This window comes from Abramis brama, assembly GCF_963993115.1.
Source record: "Abramis brama genome assembly, chromosome: 16".
NCBI lineage: Eukaryota > Metazoa > Chordata > Actinopteri > Cypriniformes > Leuciscidae > Abramis > Abramis brama.
Genome location: NC_139978.1, coordinates 26,011,401 through 26,038,206, shown reverse-complemented (window position 1 = coordinate 26,038,206; position 26,806 = coordinate 26,011,401). Strand labels below are relative to the sequence as shown.

The following is a 26,806-nucleotide window of genomic DNA, read 5'->3' as shown; positions in this document are numbered from 1 at the left end:
TTATGCCTATTTTTTCACATCTTCATGGACAGTGGACACCACAATGATTTCCCTCGTGTGGAATATTTTTCCTTGTAATTATGTATGGTTTGCAAAAATGTCAACTGCTGCGTCTGTGTAGATGAGAGAAGCAAAGTGTATGTGCGTTGTGTACACGCTACATTATGGCCAAGCATGCGCCCTTAAAATAGCATCTGAATAACGCGCCACTGACTTTAGACTACGTTTTTCCTGGTCTGTGGTGGAATTGTTTTCTGAAACTGCAAAATAGCACCAGGGAACGTTTGCGCCAGAACACGCCTCCTCTTTTCGCTGAACCGCCCCCGGGAGCGCAAGTTCATTCCCTAATTTACCGATGTGCATCTGTTGAGGGAAAAGTCTGCTGTGCGTCGGGTGCAAAATAGGAATGATACATGCGTCGGTGTACAAAGTCAATTGCGCTGGGTGCAAGATAGGGCCCTCTGTGTTAGTTTGGCTGTGAGAACTGATACAGTCTTGTTGTTGGTGTTTACTTCTCTTTCCCCCTCTCTTTTCAGTTTTCAGAGGAGCACATGTGCCATCTGTATTCTTACAGACTTGATGATTTATCTTAAATAATATGAACAAATAGCTGACGTGACATTTGTAATAACTTTCTGTATTGTACTTCGATTTACTTTCTCTGGATTATGTCCTGTCTGTCTATCCCTTATCTCATTTTATATATGGCTAATTTATTTACCAATTTGTTGAACTTATTCTTAAAAATAAAACTTTATTTATGGCCACATACACGATGCAACTAAATATTGCTATCACTTCTCTCCTGACTGCCACTACAGCCTACATTCACAGACTAAAATATTCACTATTCACTGATAATCTCCCTTTCGAATGAGCTGTTAACCACTGCAACTTATTTAATGAGTTTGAATTCAAGATCTAAATCAGATAGCAAGCAGAGTTTGACAGCAGGCAGAGCTAGGGCAGATGTCACAATTTTCAGTGAAGACTGACTTAAATTTTGTTCTGTTCCTCATGCAAGGCTGTTGTAAGAATTCAGAGACTTATTTAATATCTTGTGCATTAGTCACATAGACTACTTTTATGATACTTTTACTGTACTTGAACTGATAGTTGAACTATAATGTATGTATAGAGATTTGCTTTCTCATTTAAATGTTGTCACTCCCAAAACTATACAAAATGCAAATGCAAAAAAGCTTCAGATTATTGTCATGTTTTTGTATGTTTATATTTGATATTCTCTGATAACTTTTCTATATTCCTCTAATGCCTAGTTTTTTTCCGTTTTCTTCTCTTTCAGGAGCCGATCAAATCCAGAGCACCTCAACTCCATTTGGAATATAGATTTTATAAACAGCTGGGAAATTCAGGTAAGCCTCACAAACTTTCGAGAATCGTGTGATACATGGTTTATGAAAAGCGCCACCTCCTCATCCTGTGTGAGACTGATCATCGTTCAGTTGTGTGCTGAGAATCATGGGGGCGGTGATCTCCGACCTTTTGATGTGGCTTTTTCACCCATCAGCAGCAAGTGACAGTGAAAAGGAGGGTCTAAAATGGGATTGAGATTAAGGAGGTATAAAGTGATAGGTTACCCAGGGGAAGTCCACCATAAGATGATGTTGTGTTCAAGTTCTTATTTATTGTGTAATGACTGTGTCTGCCGCCCAGATTAGAATTTTTTGTTTGTTTTATGAATGAGGTTATAATGGATTAAATCTGTGTGATTTGGCTGTTACTCCCTGCCATTTTTATTGTATTGTAAATGTAATTACCATACATGTTGCGAAGCCAGAAGGCTGAACTTTGATCCTTTTAAGCCCTACAATGAAAAGGATGAGCAGCTTGTACAAATCCTTGGTGCATCCATCCATTTGATCACTGAACCGGATGGTTGACTGGCATGAAGTGCGGCTCTTATTCACAGCGACTCGTAGCCACCCTGCAATGCAATGATCTCATTCACCGAACGCCTGTCTCCACAGCCGGGATCTGATCTCCTGCCAGATCATCGGAGCCACTGCTGCCACCCCTGCAACATTAATAGCCAGTGAAAGTGCAGGCGTGCAGGGCAGGCCCGCTATATTTATATCTTCATGACTTCTCGTGGCTGGGTTGCCATTATCGAATGTCCAAGCACGTGACTGATTCCTCTCAAGAAGAAAGCCATATGTCCAGGATTGTGCAGAGAAAATAAACATGGCCAGCTATCATGTTTAATATTTCTTTTACTTTGCGTGGAAACCTTGACCCTTAACTTAAGCTTTTCTTTTGCTTGTCTGCTACAGACTTATGTGTCTTGCAGTTCAGTGAGCGTTAGATTATCCTCCCTCTCTGATGCCTTTTTGCTGGTGCATGTAATTCATCCTGACCCTGGATCCAAGGCCTAAATCACAGGATACAGACCTGGGACATAACAAAAGACCACTAGGCTCAAAATGTGAAGAGATTTCCAGCCCTTAAAGATAAATTAATCTTGAAAGTGGAAGGAATTTTTGTGCTGCTTTCTTATTCGTTCTAGAGAATTTATTATTATTTTGAAATGTAGTTTTAAGTTACTCAACCTGTGATTTTTCAATGTGAGACTGAATCTTACACAGCTTCGCCTTCTGGTAATGCACATCCATCACTTCAAAGTGAACATCGCTTTCCAAAGAAAGCCAGCGAGGTCCAGTGATTCACAGTTGTAAAATCTGGATCTAAAGGTTATGAAGCCTGAGAGGAGATAACCAAACCAGACCTCCAGCTTTCCCAAAGAATCCTTTGAAAGGATCTGCCATTGTGAGACTCGTCTTAAGCCACCAGAGAGGCTCACTTAAACCTGCAGCTAAAGAGGAGTGTTAATTCTCTACTGTCCTGGAAAAAGAGTCCAGGTCATGTTAGGATACTTCTCTGGGTGTATTGCTCTTTCTAACTGCGCTCCATTAGGCTATATGATGTCACAATCTCACTTTTATCATAAATAGGATCTTTGCTTTGCCCATCAACAGTTTTGCACCTTAAATGTCGTGCACTTCTATGCCTCTGTCAATTATTTAGAGCATGAGGCGTTTTAAAGTGCAATGGAGAAATTGCTGCTGCTGTGTTCGCTTGTGTAGCTTGTTTTAAATAGCTTGTGTTTAATGTTTAATTGCTATTGTGCTGCTGATTAAAGCTTTCGAGTTATTTTTAGCTGAGTTGCATTGTGTGACTGTGACTTGGTTAGTGGCTTTTCAATCGTTGCGTTCAATCTCTGACATTTGGGAAAAACAGGGTCACGGCACTCTCTGCAGTGCAGGCTGTGGATGTTTTATGCAGCAGGGCTGATAGCGCCAACCCTCTCATCTCCTGATTCACACTGGGACCTGCGCCGCCCGGAACGATCACGTTTCAGTCCCTGATTCTTCTCCACTGTCCCGGTAATGGAATCAGGGCCTTGTTGTTCTCCTGCTGCATGCTGAATCTTTAATATGCAAGTATTCATTCGGGCATGTGTGCTAACTTTGACATTCCAGTGCGTCTGCGCTGAGAGGACGTGTTTGATGAACAATGAGTTGTGTTGTTTTCACTCAGGCTCTGTTAGTGATGTGAGCAAGTGGGTTTTGAAATGGCAGAAAATCTCCTTGTTGAAAATCTCCAGAAAATCTCCTTGTTGAACTCTACAAGGTAGAGCGGTAGTTGGTAAAAGGGGTAAAAGTGTAAATTTTTTTTTACAATCGCTTCATCCAAAATCAAATATTTCCCTTTCATATAGTATGCAAAAAACAGTATGCCAAAAAAGTAGCATGTCCGAATACATAGTAATCGAAAACAGTTACCCAGTACCCAGATGACCTACTACTTCGACCAAGATTCTTTGGTGCACATTCAATGGACACTTTACCATCCCATGAGGCCACGGGAGAGGATTTATAAATGGAAGTGAAGCGACGCAACTGACACTGGAAGATCACGTGACAGTAACAACATGGTGGATGTAGTACGTCAGAATTTCATTCATACTGGCCATATTCATACCATATAGAACATATTATTACTCCGTATGCAATTTCAGATGCAACAAATAGCTTTGTTTGTTTATGCATTTATTTAGTTATGTGTGCTTTTATTCATATATTTAGTTTAGTTGTTGTTTTATTGTTTCTGCCTATTTTTAGATGACTTTTGCTGTCAATATTTCATATTGTACAACATTGTTGTGATGCCTAAATTGAATTGACAAAAAATATATATCTTTTTGTTTTTAGGTTTGTTTTAGGTTGATTATTATTAGCATTTTATCAGTTATCTGCCATAACATAACAATTACCAAATTATTGGTATTACATTCCTAAATTAGACATTATAAGTGACTTGTGTGTACAAGATTATCTAAATACTTTAATGGCCTTTGTATTTACTACTCATCACAGGCCCCTCTGTTGTACAGTTTGTTTGTTTTGCGTACTGCATGGATAAAATGGACTGTGCTTCCTCTCATAGTTCTGCTTTTTGCCACTGATAATTTTTCATATTTTACATTTCTTTGGTATAATTTGAAACACTTTAAGAACTTGCGATGGCCTTGTTTACAATTCAAGGAGGTGTTCTAGCTGCGCATGGTTGTAATTTTCCTCCCTCTGATTGCCGAGTTGCCGTTGGGTTTAAAACCTTGGATCTGGTGCTTTGATGAGTCAGCTTCCTGGCTGCAGTCTTGCCATGGGCACATCCATCATCGCTGTGGTTTCCAAACAGATCCGGCTGGCTAAAGTGCAGGCAGGTGTGTGCGCGTGTTCGGCACCCCCACCCGTGGGAATGACGTTTGCCGATCAGGTAAATCCTTCTATAATCCCCCCTGCAGCTGGGCTTTCCTAGGCTCGTTGTCTCAGTGTGTCTCATGTGCCTCTGCATCTGACCATTGGCCCAAAGAACACACACGTGGGATCTGGCACAGGCGACCTGGAATTGAATTGGAAACACTGGCAGTGGGGAGCAGTTAAGAACTGTGTGTCCTTGAGGTCTTGTTTTGTAGAGTCACAGCTTTTTTTGGGACAGCATAAAAAAAAAACTAATCCTGCACAACACCTGTTATTTGTACCAGACTATTTGCTTTGGTCTGTAAAAATGCATTTTAAGTAGTGATTTATTTTTGTGTGCTACATGATGGTGCTAGGGGTGGATGATATAAACAAAATTTTATAGCACAGTATTCTTGTTATTAATAAATATATTAAATATTGTTAATTTTTTTTTTTTTTTTTACATATATTCACACATTTGAAGGATTTTCTCTATTTTAATGCCTTTTATTATTTATTTTGACATTTATTTAAATTAAATTATTTATTTAAATATATCTGCCTGACATCACTGATTTCAACCCAAGAAAAAAAAATATAGGCTTCTCTCTTTTTAGTTGAAAAAAGTTTGCAAACCTGCCCTTCACTCCCTCAAACTTCATTGGGAAGTTTAGCTGACTATATACAATTACTAGATAACAATGAGTGGTTGGCCCAATATATTTTTTTATAATTCATTTACTCTGTACTATCACCTCTATCTCCCATGTTTAATAGCGGCAGCAGGTTAGAAAGTTTGATCATGTTAGCGGCACTATCCAAGGGTATGCAACCTTTTTTATTCAATATACAAGCTCTTTGCTCTTTGATTGAACGGCCATAAAAACACTGTTTTGCATAATTGCTGTAGAAATTGAAAATGTACACCAACACATGTAGCTTCAGCCGGTATATTACCCACCCCTACTGTGCTGTATACCACTTGAAGCCTCAGTGGAAGCAAAACAGTTCTGTTGAATGATGTTCAAGTCATCCTTTCAGAGTCATGCCCATAGTCTGTGTTTTGAGGACTTAATGTGGGAGAGAACGTGTTGTGCGCACGAGATAGATCAGATGTTTTACAGTCCTCTGTAAACTTGGTGAGCATAAGATAGTCGCTGCTTTAATGAATTGCATGATTCTCTCCCAGGGCTTGTTAGTCATGTTTTGTTCAAGGTGTTGTCATTATGGGTCTTGTCAGAGATGGTGTCCTCTACTGGCTGTGAACAGCAGGCTAATCATTTGGTGGTGTTAAGAAAATAATATAAAACTAAGTAGTACTTTGTATTTCCCTAAAGTACAAAAGCTTATTAAATGTGAATGTTTGTTGTAAATTCTAAGTTTGAGAAGTGAGATTCTTTTTCCATTTCACTGGGTTGTTAAACGATCATTTTGTCTTTGCAGAGGGAGTTCCTCAGGTCTTCTACTTCGGGCCTTGCGGGAAGTACAACGCTATGGTTCTGGAACTGCTTGGGCCCAGTCTGGAGGACCTGTTTGACCTCTGCGACCGCACTTTCTCCCTCAAGACCGTCCTAATGATAGCTATTCAACTGGTAAGCATCCGGTCAGAGAGCCAGTTAGCCTCTTTCAGCAATTTTGGCTTATCTCATACATTTAGGATTTCTTTTGGCTGTTTTCTAAATGATTTCAAGGAATCGTTCAGCTCTGTCATGTTTTTGTGGTATTTTTATTTTATTTTAATTTTTTGGTGCAGAATGTCCTCAACCACAATCCTCCTTGTTTTTTCAGATAACACGGATGGAGTTTGTTCACACACGGAGCTTGATATATCGAGACGTCAAGCCAGAGAATTTTTTGGTGGGGCGGCCGGGGTCCAAGAGGCAGCACACCATTCATATCATTGACTTCGGGCTTGCCAAAGAATACATAGACCCCGAGACCAAAAAACACATCCCATACCGAGAGCATAAGAGCCTGACTGGCACTGCCCGATATATGAGTATAAACACACATTTGGGAAAAGGTATGCATGCACTTTAAACTCACATCTCCTTTCATTTTCCTAAGTTCATTTTCTGACCATCACCAACCCACCTTAAAGAACGTACATAATTTCAGTTTCCTGAGTGACTCATATTTATGTAACCCTCTTAATCATGACCTTTTAAATATATCCGTCTCATATAACAGTGAAAATATACCTGTTGCATCCATCAGTGTGACATATAACAGTTGTTGTTTTTCTTCCCCCTCAGAACAAAGCAGGAGGGACGACCTAGAAGCACTGGGCCATATGTTTATGTACTTTCTAAGAGGCAGTTTACCCTGGCAGGGCTTGAAGGTTTGTACTTTCTACCTCCTAACAGTTTGTTCATCATTTCTTGAGATGGTTTCTCCATTTTCATATCTTTACCTCATGATGGAGTAGGGCTGCTCGATTATGGCAAAAATCTTAATCATTAAGATCATAAAGGATTATTTTTGGTCTGTATTGAAATCACGATTATTTAACACGATTATTAGAAGGCAATGTGATTCAACAAAAACTAATAGCCTACTAGGTTAACTAATAACTAAATTACATAAGACAAGTAAAAAGTCAGCAATACAACAAGAACACGGAAACTAATTACAAACAAAATGGACAAATAAAAACAATGAAAATACAAATTAAATAAACTGTGTATAATTTAAGGAAGATGTACTAAGTGGTATTCAGATAAGTAATAGCCAACAACAACAAATAATCAGATTTGCTGTACACTTTAAATATAGATTAATCCTTATTAAAGCTACGAAAGCGCACCTCTGTGAAGGAAAGGAAGGTGCGCTGGACTGAATGCAACAATCATTTTACCTCGATTATCTTGTTTTCATAATTGTTGGAAGCCAAAATTGAAATTGGAAATCAATTACGATTGTTCTCACAGCCCTATGTTGGTGTTGGTTATGAGAAAGACAATAAAAAATGGGAAAAAAGCCATCACAGCATATAAAAAAAGAACAATAAGCGCACACCATCTCAGCATATAAGAAAGACTGTTCAAAAGCTAGAGAAAAAAGGTTTTTAAGTATGATATAAAAGTGGAAATTGATTTAACTAATCTCACATGGACCGGGAGACCATTCTAAAGTTTAGGACCTATTAAGTGCTCTATAGGGAGAGTGAAGGTAGAAATACTGATATACTGGGGCGCATGGCCTGCTAGTGCCTTGTAAACATAAAGTAGAATTTTGAAATCAATCCTAAATTTCACAGGAAGCCAATGTAAAGATGCTAGTATGGGAGTAATATGGTCCCTTTTTCTAGTACCAGTTTAAAGCCGTGCTGCTGTGTTTTGCACCAATTGCAGGTGAGCTAACGCAGTCTGTGGAAACCAATGTAGAAAGAGTTACAATAGTTTTGAACCTTGCAACCTTTTTTGTGGGATTAATAAAGTAATCCACAGGTTTCAGCTCTACTGCTTCAAAGTTTGGGGTTGGTAAAATGGCTGCATTTATTTCATCAAAAATACTGTTATTTTGAGAAATATTATTACAGTTTAAAGTAACCATTTACTACTTTATTATTTTTTTTAAATATAATTTATTCCTGTGATGAGAAATCAGAATTTTCAGCATCATTACTCCAGTCTTCAGTGTCACATGATCCTTCAGAAATCTTTCTAATATGCTGATTTGGTGCTCAAGAAGCATTTCTTATCAATGTTGAAAAAAGTTGTGATGCTTAATAATTTTGTGGAAACTGATCATTTTTCAGGATTGTTTGAGTATAGTTCAACTGGCAGCATTTATTTAAAATAGTCCCCCCCCCCCCCAACATTATAAATGCATTTTCTGTCACTTTGGATCATTTTAATGCATCCATGCTGATTAAAGGTATTAATTTCTTTAGAAAAAATTCTTATTGACACCACATTTTTGAACTTTAGTGTAACTGAGAAGTGTGATGACATGGCAACAAATGCAGATATCAGCTGAGTCACATGGCTGTAGCAGTTGCTTCTGAACGCACACAGGTGTTAGAAGTTCTGCATTTGCCTGCTGATGTCTCACAACATTGTTAATTCATCACTTACATGGATTACATGGAAGGCACACGACAGTAGGTTGAGAATGAAAAGTAAATGTAAAAAAAAAAAAATAGTAAAATGATCTTGCTTTGTGTGTGCTAAGCACCTATTCAATAAAACTAGCCTCAGGCAAAATCTTTCCCTGGATTTGTTTGTTGCTAATGCTTAGTTACATTTCAGCCAGGTTTTTTGTCAGTTGTGAGGAGTTTGTGGTTGAGAAATCATCTGTGTTTCCCAAACAGGCGGACACACTGAAAGAGCGATACCAGAAAATCGGCGACACCAAGCGAGCTACACCGATCGAAGTGCTATGTGAAAGTTTCCCAGGTTAGTGGCATCGATTTGGTTATGTCAAGCACAGTAGTGTGCGAAGCGTTACCCTGAATGCCATTCCTGTTTTTACACACTGTAGAGGAGATGGCCACTTATCTGAGATATGTGAGAAGACTGGACTTCTTTGAGAAACCAGATTACGACTACCTGAGGAAGCTCTTCACAGACCTCTTCGACAAGAATGGCTACGTGTTTGATTACGAGTACGACTGGGTCGGCAAGCCTCTCGTGAGTGTTTGTTTCCTCCACTGGCACTTCTTAAATGCTTTTCCTGTGTATTTCAACTATCAAATGCCTTTGTCATGCTGTGTTGGGTTTGTTTGTAAGTGCATGCGTGTGTGAGACATGCTCAACGATGAGATCATTGTTGTCTCTTTCAGCCCACACCTATAGGCCCCATCCCCACAGACACACCCCAGCCGAGCAGCAGAGACAAAGCACAACCGCAGACCAAAAACCAGGTGAGTTGGGTGCACAAATAATCTCTCGTCAGATGATTATATCTACCTCATCTACCTCAGGGAAGTACACTGTAAATCTTAATCACCCTAGATGGTTGTAGAGTACACTCATTTGCTCCATGCACCGTAAGTGAGTCCAGGATGTATCTTACTCACTCGAACTCATGGCCAGATACAATATACCCACTCCAGGCAAGTGTTCTGCCCACTTTTCCTGTTTTGACATGTGATCAATCAGAATAAGCCCTGGCACTTTTGGACGTACAAATTGATGACACAGAAGGAGTTGTCAGAAGAGTTGCTCAAGTTTTGTGTGATGTTACAGTTGTGCAACACACTTTCTGAACATCATTCATGTTATTAATTAGTGGAATGGAAGAATGGTTAGTTGTGCCTTGCTTGGTGTAAACAAATCTGTTTTAGTGGCCAGTTGCTTAGAGACAAAGTTCCCTGTTGCTGAATCAAAATTCTTTTGGTTCAGCAGTGGTATCAGCACTGTCTGCACTTTCTGTAGAGCTTGAATGCTAAAAGGCCATAAATATGATGTTCCTGTGTCTGATTTTATTTGTCCTGATATAATGATGATTGTGACAATGTGGACAGGGCAAAGATGTCTTGATAATATACTACTGTTCAAAAATGTTAGATTTTTTTATGTTTTTGAAACATAACTTCATGCATTTGATCAAAATATGGTAATAACTGTAATATTGTGAAATATTATTACAATTTAAAATAACAGTTTTATATTTTAAAATGTAATTTATTCTTGTGATGCAAAGCTGACTTTTTAGCAGCCATTACTCCAGTCTTCAGAGTCACATGATCCTTCAGAAATTATTCTAATATGCTGATTTGGTGCTAAAGAAACATTATCAACATTATCAATGTTGAAAACAGTTGTGCTGCTTATTTTTGTGGAAACCGTGATACGTTTTTCAGGATTGTTTTTTGATGAACTGAGAGCCCAAAAGAACAGCTTTTTTAAAAGGAAATCTTTTGTAACATTTATAAATGACTTTACTGTCACTTTTAAACAATTTATTGCATCCTTGTTGAATAAAAGTATACACCCCAGACTTTTGACCGGTAGTTCACATTTTAGATTAGTCTCTTTCCAGACATTGTGTACTTGCCTTCATTAAGTCATTCCGGCATATACATTTCTTTGTCGCTCATCCATGGTTCAATGAAATCACAAAATAAAATGTAGCCAAAATTTGCTTCCGTTCCCAATATCCATCCTTTAATGTATCAAATGCATCCTGATTTACATCCACTCACGTACATTTGCTGTTTTGCTTGGTTTATTAAAATCTTAAAAATCTCAGGTTTAACCCCTGATCTCTACATAAGCATAAAATTAGCTTTACAGTCTATTGGAAAATTATTGTACGTGTATGTGCCCTTATGCTTGCGCTCGCATGTCTTTTAAAAACAATGTTAAGAGATGTCATAATTTGTAAAATCTCACATTGATTTCTAATAGAAGCCTTTTTTAACTCTGCATGTTTGCTTTTATTTTTCTCTCACTTTGGTTTTTCTTTATTTCCATTAGCTTGTGTCATACACTATTAACGTTTATATTAGTAATTGAGCAAGCTTCTGCATGTGAGATGTCTCCTTTTTAATGTTGAATTTTTCGTTTGTTTGTTTACTCACCCACCGGCCCCTTCCCATCATACCTCAAAATCTCCACCTCAACCCGCCCCATTCTCCACGCTTTCTTATCCAAAATGCTCTTCCACTGTCGATCAGTCACCTGAACTCAAAGGAAGTGAGTCCCAGCCCACTTCAGTGACCAATAAGGAGACTCTGGGGTCGCATCTCACGGCCGAGAGGCTGGGGGGCTCAGTGCAGGTACTGCTTGCACGTCATGCTACTTTTTGAGTGAGCATGGCTGCTTCTCTATCTGCTTTTCGCGCACACATTCATCTGTGACGCTCAGATTGGCTCCTTTAGGCTCCGAACACACTACAGATGGCAGTAGTGGAGTTCCTTGGAGATACCATGTGTTTTAAAATAGAAGCCATCAAGCGTTTTAGTTTGAGAGCAGCTCATGATGTGATAGGATCTAATGGATGCTGATAGATTTGAAAGAGAAACTCTTAAACGGTAAAGGTGCTTGATGAAGCACATGTGCCACCTAGTGTTGGTTTTTGGAATGACATCCCATTGTATAACCGCAGGTCTTGCGTTTTTCATCTCGCATCTTAAGATAATTATCTTTTTATGAATTTATCATTTTATTTTTATTTTCAATTTGTCTTTTCAATTTAGTTTAGTTTTTAAGTCTGTTCTAGTTATTTCAGAGATTTTCTTTTTTTTTCAGAGGTTTGCACTGTCAAATTCCCAGCAGTGTAGTTTTACTGCTGTCTAGATGCCAGTTGCTCAAGTTTTCATAGGGGTTGAATATTATTCAGGCCCCAAAAAAAGTATTTAGAGAACAGGAATGTTGCAGTATAGTCACATGTTTAATTAAATGTCATTTAATGTTTTATTTGAATGATCACATATTTATTGTTTAGGCATGTGCACATCTGTGCAGGAAACCGGATGTTTCCATATGTTCTTTGTTCTTTTATATATTCATATATATATTCACGTGTATCAAATGTAGTTTTGATGAAATAAGAGTCAGTGCATGCGTTTATTAGAGTAAATCACATACTCTGAAAGAAGTGTGCTCTTTTGGTCTAAGTCTTCAATCTTCAGTATTTGCAATCAGTTTTCAGTACTTTTTTATTACAGGACACATACAATTCTTGTGTGAATTCTGACTTTTTATAATTTCACACAAATATGTAAAGAAAAGGTTTCAGTTGTGGTGATTGTATGAAATGTTTATATTGTTTCTGTGCGATCCTCAGGTCATGAGCTCCACAAATGGAGAGCTGAACACAGACGACCCAACCGCAGGACACTCCAATGCTCCCATCACTGCACCCGCTGAGGTAGAGGTGGCAGACGACACAAAGTAAGTCCCACAAATGTCTTCCTAGTAGGTGTTCCTACTGCTGGATGCCCCAGCTGACTATAGGTTTGAAATATGATCACAAATGGGATGTAAACCTGGTAAAATACAAAAAAAAAAAACCCAATCAGTTTCCTTTTTGCTTAAAATTAACAGATAAAAGCATTTGAATCCAAATGGCAGAGAATAATATCAGTTGCTGACACTTTTCCCTGCATTATTTTCTTTATTTTTTTAATTATCCCTGTATTTGATTGATAATGAATCATAACAGTCAAATTAATCAGTGTAAAATGGACTACTTGAGTATTCTTGACTGCTGTCTTCACTAGTTCTCATTTGCATAAATATGTCAGAACGCTGGATATGCCCATTTTTGCGTTACTGTAGCTCGTCAACTCTAATTGAAAATGAATTATGTATGTTCATTTTGTCTTAGCATATTGCTTTATGAATGTCCCTGTACTGATTTAATGTTCCTCATTACGCCTCAACGCTCTCCAATTTATAAAACCGAATTCAACTTATCAAGATATCTGAATTTTTTTTATTTTATTTTTATGTTTCTGTTGTAATTTTTGCTCTGATTTTCTTTCAGGTGCTGTTGTTTTTTTAAGAGAAGAAAGAGGAAAGCTCTTCAAAGGCACAAGTGAAGCTCACTCTTTGAAAAGAACTTGATACATTCTGGTCACTGTTAAGTTTGAAATGCAAGAAAATACACAGATCTCTCTCTTTCTCTCTCTCTTTCTCTCTCTCTCTCTCTTTCTCTCTTTCTCTCTTTCTCTTTTTCTCTCTCTCTCTCTCTCTCTCTCTCTCTCTCTCTCTCTCTCTCTCTCTCTCTCTCTCTCTCTCTCTCTCTCTCTCTCTCTCTCTCTCTCTCTCTCTCTCTCTCTCTCTCTTTTTTCCCATCACACTTTCTTTCATAGATGCTTCACCACTTAATGGAGTGCAAAGGAATTTTGTTGACTGTCCAACAGACTCTGGTTCCTTCAAAAAAGAGAATAAATGAAGATATATGATACAATATGTGTAAAAAGAAATAAAAAAAGAAATCACACATAAACATTCAAAAAGATGAAAAGAACGTGATGACATGAGAGTAATTGATTATATAAGAACCCCAGTGGTGTGAACTAAAAAAAAGGAAGAAAAAAAAAGATGCTGTTTGACACGTTGTATACTAGATTCCATGCAGAGCATTTATTGTTCATTGATCAGGGGATGAAAACATCAGTGAATGGATGATTTAAGTTTTCTTAAAAATAATTTTTATTTCTGACAAAAACGGGAGGGCAGGAGTCGCCTCTGCACTGGGAATGAACCCCACCAAATTACAAAATAACAGGACACATTTCATCTCAACCAGACTCTGGAGTCTTTTTTTTTCCTGTGATTTTTTTTTTTTTTTTTTTTTTTTTTTTTTGGACAGAAATCCCTGGGTTGTAAAGCAGTTGTTGTGTCCTGGAAATGCTTTCTTTTTGTCTTTTTTTTGTCATTTTTAAATATAAATTCTTCCATTTCTTTCTGTCATTGTGGACTCTGTAGCACAGTTACTGGCCTCAGGTACTGTGGGCGATGGAGAGACAAATGGATATTATTATCTTGTCGTTGTTGTTGCACTTTTGGGGGGAAAAAAGAACACAACACAGTGGGCTTGCAATGAAACGATGAGGAAAAACGTCAGACAGCCGTTGGAACGGTCCCGCACAGAGCCGATATCTGTCCAAGGACTGTTAAAGGAAAAGGAAGAAAAAATGTACTTCAGTTTTATTTCTCACATCAAAATTTATTTACCAGGAAATCATAGTTTGTGCCTTTCCAAGTAAAATGTTTAAATTAAGCAAGTGTCCTGCACTGACATTTTTTGAGTGATAGCATTGTTTTTTTTGTTTTTGTTTTTTTTTACGTGTGGATGTGAATGTTTTATGTTGTATATTTCTCAGCTTAAGGTGTTTTAATTTTAGTTCTAAATCAATTATTGTTTAAAAATATATTGTATATCTATTTCTATTGTATATATATTTCATTATTGTTCCAAATATACACACAATGGCCACTTTATTAGGTACACCTTGCTAGTACCGGGTTAGACCCTCTTTTGCTTTCAGAACTTCCTTAATTCTTCATGGCATAGATTCAGCAAGGTGCTGGAAACATTCCTCTGTGATTTTTGGTCCATATGGACATTATAGCATTACAGATTTGTCAGCTGCACATCCATGCTGTAGAGGCCATTTGAGTTTAGTGAACTCCTTGTCCTTTTCAAGAAACCAGTTTGAGATGATTTGAGCTTTGTGACATGGCACATTATCCTGCTGAATGTAGCCATCAGAAGATGGGTACACTGGTCATACTAAGGGTACTAAGGGACCCAAAGTGTGCTAAGAAAACATCCCCCACACCATTACACCACCACTAACAGCCTGAGCCGTTGATACAAGGCAGGATGCATCTAATCCTACCATCTAAATCAGGGGTGCCCAACCCTGCTCCTGCCGATCGACTGTCCTGCACCGTTTATCTCCAACCCTAATCAAACACACCTGAAGCAACCAATTAACGTCTTCAGGATTGCTTGAAAATTAAAGGCAGGTGTGTGATTAGGTTGGAGATGAACTGTGCAGGACAGTCGAGCGGCAGGAGCAGGATTGGGCACCCCTGATCTAAATGTTGCAGCAGAAATCAAGACTCATCAGACTAGGCAACGTTTTTCCAATCTTCTATTGTCCAATTTTGGTGAGCCGATGTGAACTAGCCTCAGTTTCTTGTTCTCGGCTGACAGGAGTGGCACCCGGTGTGTTGTTCTGTTGCTGGAGCCCCTCTCCTTCAAGGTTCCCCGTGTTGTGCGTTCAGAGATGCTCTTCTGCTGACCTCAGTTGTAGCGAGTGGTTATTTGAGTTACTGTTGCCTTTCTATCAGCTCAAACCAGTCTAGCCATTCTCTGACCTCTGGCATCAACAAGACATTTTCATCCACAGAACTGCCACTCACTGGAGATTTTCTCTTTTTGGGACCATTCTCTAGAGATGGTTGTGCATTAAAATCCCGGTAGATCAGCAGTTTCTGAAATACTCAGACCAGCCCGTCTGGCACCAACAACCATGCCATGTTCAAGGTCCCTTGAATCACTTTTCTTCCCCATTCTGATGCTCGGTTTGAACTTCAGCAGATTGTCCTGACCATGTCTACATGCCTGAAAGTATTGAGTTGCTGCCAAGGGATTGGCTGATTAGTTATGTGTTAATGAGCAGTTGAACAGGTGTACCAAATAAAGTGGCCTGTGTGTGTGCGCGTGCTTGTACAGTATATATGGTTTATGAGGACACAAATGTGTAAATGACATGGATATTACAATGTAAATACTTCCTGTCGCCTCGTAAACCAAATGGCTTTAAAAACATACTGAACAGTGTTTTTTTTTTTTTATTCAAAAAATGCTGAAAGTTTTCTGTGATGGGTATGTTTAGAGTAAGGGGATGTAACATTTTATTAGCTCGGTATAAAACCATTATGTCTATGGAGTGTCCTCGTAAACCACATATGCAAGCATGTCCGAGCGTGTATGTGTGTAGAACAAAAACAATATTGGCCCATGTATTGAACAAAATTAGAATTTAATAAGGGTTTGTAATTCAAGAGCTTCTAACTCAATGTACCTACTGTCTAAATTGTATTTTATCTTCAACATCAGTACCACCAATCCCAATAGATTACCAGGTCATTCATATTAGACCCATGCATTGTGACATCAACACTTTATATGAATGTCTAATGGCCATGTGTCTGTGCTGTCATGTCATATGATGTTCAGAGACTGTCATGTCATATGTGTCAGATCTTGTGAGGTTTAAAAAAAGAAGTTATCAGGTGATTGGGTTTAGTCATTTATTAGCAATAGTGTTAATAGGTGCTAAATTTGTATTTTGGGAACTAACTATGGAGGACCACAAGTGTCACGGAAATAGTAATGAAGCATTTCATATTGAAATAGGCATTAATACATTTGTTTACAAATACGTTAATCTATGAATAAATACTTAATTACATTGATTTTTTTTTGTTGTTTTTTTTGAATGGGCAATAAATGCAGTAAAGATAAAAAAAAATAAAAAAAATGATAACTGTAATAATTTGTGGTCCTCCATATGTACCATCTTGACTGTTTCATCCTAGACAAAATGTTCAGCCTTTACACATTTTCCATTACACTTTTTCCATTGTATTATGTTAACAATCTGATAATCATGTTAATTAGGTTCTCGATTTGTATTATATATTTATATTATATTATATAAAAACATATATATATATATATATATATATATATATATACATATACATACATATAGGCCTACACACACACACAACAAGGTGATTTTGCCATATTTTCCCTCTTTAAAAGGGCATGTGTGCTGTCTATGAAAATCGATTCATCATAGTAACATCCCCTTTTCCGAGACAGAGTGGGTGTGAGATGGAGAATTAAAACTGAAAACGGACACTGCTGGATGCAAACAATCCCTGGCAGAAACCATTTCACTTTTATTTCAGTATTAAAGCATAATTTCCATCGTTTTCTATGGGATTCGGGATTCATTTCAGTCGGCTGACTCATTGGTAACTTCGTGTAAGAGCGTCTCTGTTTCATCTTGACTCCGTTTATCGTTTTCTTCACTCACGATGTCCGATCAGCCGTCAACTTTACCAGTGTGCAGGAGACTAACGTACGCCGTGGGACATTTCTTTAACGACCTCTGCGCGTCTATGTGGTTCACGTATTTACTGGTGTATTATCACTCCGTTCTCGGGTTCAAGGACACGAACGCAGGTGTGCTGCTTCTGGTCGGACAGATCGCGGACGGAATCTGCACGCCGCTTGTCGGATACGAATCCGATCGGAGGGAAGGATGTGGAAAGTATGGTAAAAGAAAGACCTGGCATTTAGTGGGTAAGAGTGTGAATTCAAACTTCATAGAACTTAAATGAATGGACTATATCTAGCGGTCTGTGGAGGAGCGCGCGTTCTTTGATTTTTGTCTGCTATATTTTCTGCATTCTACTCAAAAATCTCTATAATAATAAAAGTAAGTTGCCGTGGAGCTTTAAAATAATCTGTAGAAGGTAGGCTATTCCACTTAATTAAAAACCCTGCAAAAACCACCGCTGTGTGGGACAGCCGTATAACGTTACACACTCCATCTGACATGATGATGGTTCATAGCAAACAGGAAAAAGAAGTGAAAACTTGTCAGCTGTTGTCAGGGAAATGTTAGATGTGAACAGGGTACAAAATAGCGCCCACTAAAAAATTATCGTGAAGTTCAGGAAATCAAACTAAATTTTATTTGAGCTGTTTTTTTTAATCCGATTTTTAAGTGGAAGCCATGTAATTTGTTCAGATTTGTTTAGAAAGCTTTTGTTCAACCCCTTATTTGTGTGATTTTGCAATATTATAAATAGACAAAATTGTATAAAAATGCTAGAATAGGTAACAGGATTGCAAATTTACTTACATTTTTTATTTAAATTTACTTGCATATGTAGCAGTTTGGGACAAAATTTGGTTTGTAGTTATAAAAACACTTATATTTACCACAAATTAAACAAAATTATTGGTTTTATATCTTTCTTTTTCTCACAGTAACTTGGGTAACAGGGTTGAATGAGCACAAATGCACCCAACACTACCAAAATTGGCAAAATGGAATCAGATTTACTGTCATACTGTAAAAAAAAAAAAGAAATTATGTCACTTTCTGAGTGTCACACAGTTTCACTGCACTCACTGTTCAGTTTACTGCCCATTTCCCCTCAGGAACTTTAAGTGTGTTTGCCTCCTTCCCCTTCATATTCAACCCCTGTATCGGGTGTGATGAGAGCACCCCACAGGCGACGGCACTCATCTACGTCATCCCATTCATCATCATCTTCCAATTTGGCTGGGCTGCTACCCAGATATCCCACCTGTCGCTCATTCCTGAGCTGGTCACATGCGAGCACGCCAAAGTGGAACTAACGTCATACAGGTAGTATCATTTCTCTTCAAGTAAAATAACCAACGTAAACCAATGTAGTGTTGACAAACTTCAAAGTCATAAGCTATTCAGTGACACTGTTGGATACATTTTGTCTTAGAAATAAAAGAGGAAACCACAAGAAAATTGTTTCCTTATTTTAAAGCTGGCATGAAATTATTCTATTCTATCTATTTTAAAATGCATGTTTTTGATCTTATTTTGAACTATTCATCTGCGCATAGTGGCTTTTCATGGACGTCAGTTTATTGCTTCATGTAACTTTGTTATGGATGATCTTTAAGAGTTGTTTGCTTTCCTGAACAGGTATGCTTTCACAGTGGTGGCAAACATTGTGGTGTATGCTGTGGCTTGGCTCTTGTTCCACTTCCAATCCCAACAGACAGAAGACCCTTCTATTTCCCAGAATCTGAGCTGGTTTGATGTTCCCACATTCAGAGTGAGCAAATGCAGATATATTCATACCCTTGGCAATGGAGATCAAATTGAAGAGTTACTTATAATGGATAGTCCACACTAAAATGAACATTCTGTCATCATTTACTTACCTTAATGTTGTTACAAACCTGTATGCCTTTCTTTCTTGTGGAACATAAAAAAGAGGAATGTTTGAAACCAAACAGTGAAGTCCCATTGACTTCATACAAAAATACATTGGAAGTTAATGGTAACTGAAACTGTTTGGTTACCAACATTCTTCAAAATATTTGTTAATTTCTTCTTAATATTGGCTTAATCTTTGTTGGGACAGTATCTGGCGCTCATAGTATGGGCCATCGGTACTGTTACCTCCATCATCTTTCACGTGGGCACTAAGGAAGTCCAGCCTCAGGAGACTAAAGAGACTGAACAGTCTCAGCCTTCAACCCAGACCTCCAGAGTCCTGTTCCAGTGGAAACACTGGTTCATCGAGCCTGCCTTCTATCAGGTGATCTCATTAAGACCTCACACTTTTACTATGAACAAAACACACAGACACACAAGATGCCTTATGGAAACTACAAACATGTAAAAAAGCTGTCTTATAGTGAAATATTATTCATAATATGCTATTTAGTAACAATAAAGAATGTTTGTTTTCTTCCTCCAGGTTGCCATATTATATATGTGCACTAGACTGATTGTAAACCTGTCCCAAACGTACATCCCGATGTATCTGACAAACTCCTTATCACTGCCAAAGGTGAGGAACATGACACTTCTCAATATAAACTTGTTAATTGAAATAAAGCTGAAATAAAATAAAATGAAAATCCTAAACTTAAAAAAACTCAAACAAATTTAGAAATGTTTCCTTGGCAACTAACTAAAATAAAAATAGTTTAAGTTAAAGCACTAAAATCACTAAAACTTATTCTGAAATAAAATAAAGCTAAATAGAAGTATATATATATATATATATATATATATATATATATATATATATATAAACGAGTGCTGTCAAATCGATTAATCGCATCTAACATAAAAGTTTGTAAATGTATAATATATATATATATATATATATACTCACCTAAAGGATTATTAGGAACACCTGTTCAATTTCTCATTAATGCAATTATCTTATCAACCAATCACATGGCAGTTGCTTCAATGCATTTAGGGGTGTGGTCCTGGTCAAGACAATCTCCTGAACTCCAAACTGAATGTCAGAATGGGAAAGAAAGGTGATTTAAGCAATTTTGAGCGTGGCATGGTTGTTGGTGCCAGACGGGCCGGTCTGAGTATTTCACAATCTGCTCAGTTACTGGGATTTTCACGCACAACCATTTCTAGGGTTTACAAAGAATGGTGTGAAAAGGGAAAAACATCCAGTATGCGGCAGTCCTGTGGGCGAAAATGCCTTGTTGATGCTAGAGGTCAGAGGAGAATGGCCCGACTGATTCAAGCTGATAGAAGAGCAACTTTGACTGAAATAACCACTCGTTACAACCGAGGTATGCAGCAAAGCATTTGTGAAGCCATAACATGCACAACCTTGAGGCGGATGGGCTACAACAGCAGAAGACCCCACCGGGTACCACTCATTTCCACTACAAATAGGAAAAAGAGGCTACAATTTACACGAGCTCACCAAAATTGGACAGTTGAAGACTGGAAAAATGTTGCCTGGTCTGATGAGTCTCGATTTCTGTTGAGACATTCAGATGGTAGAGTCAGAATTTGGCGTAAACAGAATGAGAACATGGATCCATCATGCCTTGTTACCACTGTGCAGGCTGGTGGTGGTGGTGTAATGGTGTGGGGGATGTTTTCTTGGCACACTTTAGGCCCCCTAGTGCCAATTTGGCATCGTTTAAATGCCACGGCCTACCTGAGCATTGTTTCTGACCATGTCCATCCCTTTATGACCACCATGTACCCATCCTCTGATGGCTACTTCCAGCAGGATAATGCACTATGTCACAAAGCTCGAATCATTTCAAATTGGTTTCTTGAACATGACAATGAGTTCACTGTACTAAAATGGCCCCCACAGTCACCAGATGTCAACCCAATAGAGCATCTTTGGGATGTGGTGGAATGGGAGCTTCGTGCTCTGGATGTGCATCCCACAAATCTCCATCAACTGCAAGATGCTATCCTATCAATATGGGCCAACATTTCTAAAGAATGCTTTCAGCACTTTCAATGCCACGTAGAATTAAGGCAGTTCTGAAGGCGAAAGGGGGGTCAAACACAGTATTAGTATGGTGTTCCTAATAATCCTTTAGGTGAGTATATATATATATATATATATATACACACACACACACATACACACTGACTTGAATTGCTTGTACAAAGAAAACTAACATTAACATAGTGTATATGTACTTTTAATTAGAATACCACATATGTACAGTAAGGCTGGTTTGGGCAGTTATGTTCTGGCACAATGAAGTGAATGTAAAAATGAGCAGAACATCCTCTCTTTTTTGCAGAACTACATTGCAACTATTCCCCTGGTCATGTATGTCAGTGGGTTGGTGTCTTCTCTGGGTATGAAGCCTGTTAGCAAACGGATCGGCACCTCTGTAAGCTTTTACTGTTTCTCTGCTTTATCCAAACACCGTGAATCCAAATGCCTCATATGTCATCTCTGCCTTTGCAGATGACCTATTTTGTAGGTCTTGTGCCCATAATGGTGTTTTCCTTCTGGGCTTTGGTGGACACAAACATGGGTCCACGGGTTTACGGAGCTGCCGTGCTGCTGGGAGCTGGATCTGCTGTCATTCTGGTCATGTCACTGTCCATGACCGCCAATCTCATCGGAGATCAAACTGTATGTGATGATATCATAATCATATGCATAAATGTATATCAAGTTATAATTCTTAAAACTGTTTTTGAGGGGCTCTGCACAAAATCTGTATCAAACTAACACATCAGATGCGATTTATACAAGTAATTGGTAATCAGCTTGGTGGTTCAAGCTTACTAAAATATAAAGTTTCGTCAGATATCTCAATAACGTACACAATGCAGCAACGAACACAGCACGAATGGTGATGTCCGACTCGCAAACAAGTTATTTTAATAAACTGGTTCTTTGTAACGAGTCAGTTCAAAACCATTACTGACATAGATGTGTATATATAAGCATAGATTCCTCATTAGCGGCTGTTTCTATGGGCTGCTATACATTAGCCGTCCGCCATATTGGAACAGTCAAAGTTGGTCCATGAAAACTTGAGAGTAAGTTTACTGTGCGTCTGCAACCATAGTTATACGCAAGTATGAATATCTATATCAGCTTAAGCAAATGATTTTCAAAGGATTTAATGCAACAAGATTAAGGCATTAGCTAACATGACATTTAAAAGTTATTGAGTTAATATAAAAACACAAACACATTCTCACCTGTGAAAGGTTATCCCATTTCTTCGGGAATTTAAATCTCGGCAGTTTTTACAAGCAGAGGCTGCACAATGTTGTGGCATCTTGGAAAACTAGATTTTTTACTGTGAGTGACGACAACATTCTGACAACATCTGAAATGTTGACCGTTCAAAGTTGGCAGACGCATTGACATGTCTGGAGTGGTTGAATGTGGAATCTATGTATATATATATATATATATGTATATGATTACTGAGTTCACAATTGACTTCCTCACTGAACTGTTTTTCAGTAATGTCCGATTTAAACCGGTAACATTATTGTGTTGTATATTTTAGATATGTGAGACTTACATTAGACTATTTACTGAATGCTTGTTCATATAACTACAGCCATTTTAAATATTCAAATAGAACACAGCTATTTTAAATTGTAATAATATTTCATAATATTCCTGTTTTACTGTATTTTTCATCAAATAAACGCAGCATTGGAAAGCACAAGAGACTACTTTTTCAAATGTAAAATAATCTTAATTATTCCCAACTGTTGACTGCCACTGTAGCTCTAATGAAGATCTTTCTTTTAACAGCAAAGCGGTGCTTTTGTGTACGGGGCGATGAGCTTCACTGATAAGCTGGCCAATGGACTTGGAGTCATGATAATACAGGCTTTACATCCCTGTCAGTGAGTACAATCCAGCATCTCCAATGAAAGAGCCTCCTGACTCCTGACCGTAGTGGCTGGGAATGTAGAATATTTAAATACCCTTCTTGTCTGCAAATACCATCTTGACTGCACAATCTACTTGTTTCATAGGGACACTTATTGTTGTAATGCAGGGAACGACAACTGGCGGCCCGCGGGCCAAAACTGGCCCGCCAGCAATATTTTCTGGCCCGCCGGATAATTTTGGAAGTCCTAAATGCTGCACAAAACTCTTCCACTAGCCTACTTGAGAAAAGCCGTAGTCGCGCGGCGATTTCACCGCCGCATACTGTGTGAAACGCCCATAGGGAATCATGCGGCGCGGGATTACATTTTAAAGTAGCTAACTGTGCGTTCACACCGGACGCGAATAGCGCGTCAAATTCGCGCCTGCCGCGTCTAGTTATACGCTTGACCACTTTGTGTCCATTCGCGCGTCAAAAGAACTCTGGTGTACTTTGGACGGAGCGGGCGGTCTGACAATAGCCCACTCCCGACATCTTTTGACAGCGTATCCGCACTTAATTCTGTACACCTAGCTCTGAGGAGCTGTTTGGTACTGAAACCATTGTCAGTCAACAACATTCTTTTTTTTGCAAGGATGTTTGAAATAGTTCGGCAGAAAATAGCCTAGGCCTACTTAAGTTGTCAGTAGAGCAATATGATTTTCGTTTATGTTGCTTAGAAATTTGAGTGATTTGGCTTTGTCCTATTTAATTTATGTTATTTATATTTCATAATTTTTTTCTGTGGCATTTTTTTTCTCTGCTGACAGTAGGCTAGGCTACAATGTTAAAATAGCCTAATATTTATATTGACACGAACACAATTTTTGTATAGCATTTATAATTATTATAGGCTACTTAATCTCCTTCTTTCCGTTAGAGACATTTGAATGTGAGATTATGGAAACGAGATCTAAATTTTGCGGACCCCTCAGGTCGGGAAATAAAGCGGGTGAACACAGAGTGTATTTTAAGCGGTTGCTGAATAGAACCTTGTGGGAGCGGGACGGGAAAAAAAACAGTCCCGCGCAGACCTCCTTAAACCTTAGGTGTGTAGGCTATGTGTGTGTCCCGAATAAATAATAATAATAAAAAAATGAATAAAGTTCAAAAGTCGGACTGTAAGCGTATGAGGCAGGAAATAAATAATGGAAAAACAAGTCGTTTTTCATCTTTTTATTTTTGGTACAAAAATTTGAAACAAGTAATAAAAACTCGTTGAGTGTTTTAGCGCAATTTTCTGACCTCATGGGATCACAACACTAAGAGATAGTAAATCTTTTCCTGGATTTTTTTTTGTGCGTTCCCGAGATTAGACCTTCCTTAACATGCCGAAAACCCGAAGTCTCTAGGTGGTCTGGTTGAGGAGTAGATAGAAGTGCAAGATTGGTGCGCACAGACAGAACAGAAATCATGAGTTAACAATCGCAATTTTGTCCGGTGGAAAATTGCGCTAAAAACGACTGAACGAATGATCTACGGACGGTGACGGATCCATCATATTCCGCGATTATAGGCCTATAAAAGTATTTAATTTATATCCATAGGCCTACTCTGTGTAGCTGGCCCGCCATCTACTGGCTAAAAAAAATATTGGCCCGCGGCCAAAGTTACTTGCGACCCCTGTTGTAATGTGTATGCTGCAGATGGCCTATATGTGTGTGTTTGAGTGTGAAAGTCTAACTATTCATTGTCACATGTTTTATGTAGGTTTCTACTTGGTTTTGTACTGCTTCTCACATTATTTTGGTCTTTATTGACAGCACACTGGACTCTGACTGCAAATGGTTCTATCGCAACGTCATGGTGATCGTCACTGCCGGTGTGGCTGCCTTTGCTGCTCTCTGTCTCTCAACCATTCTCATCTGGCCGATTGCAATTCGCCAACGTGAGTCTTGGAATTTTTTGAAACCTACACAAAATGTTTTAACCACTAAAATCCAGCTCAGCCTGAATGGTGGACATGATGGCTTGGTAACACGAATTTTCTGAAAGGTTGCTGTTCTTTGTTCTAGAATAAAAGGGAACTAGATTTTTAGAAAAAACCTGGGTGAAATTTTTATTTTATTTATTTCTTCTGCTGAACACAAAAGAAGATATTTTGAAGAATGTCAGTTACCATTGACTTCCATAGTATTTTTGTCAATGGTGCCCTTCAACTGTTTGGTTACCCATATTCTTCAAAATATCTTCTTTTGTGTTCAGCAGACGAAAGAAACTCATACAGGTTTGGAACAACTTGAGGGCGAGTAAATGATGATAGAACTGTCATTTTTGGGTGAACTATCCCTTTAATGGTGATTGTATTAAATTGTGAATTGCAATTTAAATTGAGGGGAATACATCTGAAAAATAATGATTGTGTATTAGGGTTTTGTTACTATCTATTATAGTGTAACGTTATAAATCTGAACAAAAACATTATCCATTCAAATTTATTTGCATAATGCGTTTCACAATAAATATCAATCTAAAGCAGCATTTTAAAAATGATTGCATTTAACATTAAGTATTATATGTTTGTTAACATGTTCAAATCCCATGTTCACCCGCTGCTATACAGCATTTTTGCAATAAAAATGTATGCTTGACGTTAGCGTTTATATAAGCTTTTCATCTGCAAATACTCTTTATTCCTATTACAAATCCATTTGTTCCTCCTCAGGTCTAGCGGTCATCAGAGGGCTGATTGGTACACATGAGGATGAGACGAGGAGCTATGGGAGCACTGGAAGATTGAACTGACACATTCAGTGTTAAAAACTTGAAAACACTCAAAATTCAGACCAGGCCGCGCTGCAGAGGAAACTGTATGCTTTCTTTTGCTACTAACCAGGAACAAGGAAGATGAGAAACTGTGCTGCTCTGTGATCACGAGCTCTTTTCTCAGCACTTTGGAGGTGTGAGTTTCTGCATTGTTTTTACATTATCAAGAGGCTCTTTGTCGTATGTGAAATATGAGCTCAGGCCTGTCACATGGAGAGACGACTCAAACAGGACAACAATTATGTGACACATTCAAGATGAGGAAGCTGTGAAGCTCTGCTGAAATTTTCCCAAACATTTTAAAAGATTCCATTAGAGATCAGAAACGCGTCTAGTTTGTATAAAAACGTAATAAGGTGCCTTTTGAAAAGGATACAGATACTGACTTTTGAAAGTTTTGCAGATCCTTTTATGCAAAGTGACTTGCTGTACAGTTTTATGACCGAGCCAATCTGGAGCAAGCTGGAGTTAAATGTCCTTATTATGGGGCACAATCTCAAAAGTAGCAGTTCTTGAATTGTCCCATCCTGGTTTTGAAGCCTTTCAACCACTAAGCCACTACACCACTATAATGTGTCGTTATTCTGTGTACATCACATGCATTTGTATTTTTTTCTATTAAAATAGTGAAGTGAGTGACGCTTGTTTGACCAGTTAGTCCTGTGCTGTTTTTAAGTGGTACATGTGATACTAAAGTTATGCACCAGCTATTTCAGGATTGTTGTCATTCCAGTTATCGTCATCAGTTCTGCATTTACATTCCATGGACGTCTTCACTGCTTAATTCACTAACATGTCTATATTTTTTTAAAGTGCTTGTCTTCTCTGCTAAGAGAAAACTAGCTTGTCAGCCTGATGTTTTGTGT

The 26,806-nt window shown here is 38.3% G+C and overlaps 2 protein-coding genes across 3 annotated transcripts in view; both read left to right on the top strand.

The window, feature by feature from the left end:
• Positions 1-14,444, top strand: part of csnk1g2b (casein kinase 1, gamma 2b) — a 34,021-nt gene extending 19,577 nt beyond the window's left edge. Inside the window, exons 3-12 of one of the 2 annotated variants that reach the window (XM_084087553.1) lie at positions 1,307-1,376; positions 6,207-6,355; positions 6,552-6,786; positions 7,019-7,104; positions 9,079-9,163; positions 9,249-9,397; positions 9,550-9,630; positions 11,389-11,490; positions 12,501-12,607; positions 13,203-14,444. In XM_084087553.1, the coding sequence (XP_083943679.1) occupies positions 1,307-1,376; positions 6,207-6,355; positions 6,552-6,786; positions 7,019-7,104; positions 9,079-9,163; positions 9,249-9,397; positions 9,550-9,630; positions 11,389-11,490; positions 12,501-12,607; positions 13,203-13,257 (1,119 nt within the window). In that variant the 3' untranslated portion in view covers positions 13,258-14,444. The remainder of the gene's footprint in view (positions 1-1,306; positions 1,377-6,206; positions 6,356-6,551; positions 6,787-7,018; positions 7,105-9,078; positions 9,164-9,248; positions 9,398-9,549; positions 9,631-11,388; positions 11,491-12,500; positions 12,608-13,202) is intronic. The other variant, XM_084087554.1, reaches the window with a different exon arrangement.
• Positions 14,445-17,075: 2,631 nt separating this feature from the next.
• Positions 17,076-26,590, top strand: mfsd12b (major facilitator superfamily domain containing 12b). The gene is made up of 10 exons (XM_084138430.1): positions 17,076-17,552; positions 18,420-18,630; positions 18,946-19,078; positions 19,391-19,567; positions 19,730-19,822; positions 21,564-21,656; positions 21,734-21,904; positions 23,054-23,148; positions 24,938-25,062; positions 25,840-26,590. The coding sequence occupies exons 1-10, from the start codon at positions 17,285-17,287 to the stop codon at positions 25,917-25,919; spliced, it is 1,446 nt and encodes a 481-aa protein (XP_083994556.1). The 5' UTR covers positions 17,076-17,284; the 3' UTR covers positions 25,920-26,590.
• The last annotated feature ends 216 nt before the right edge of the window (positions 26,591-26,806 follow it).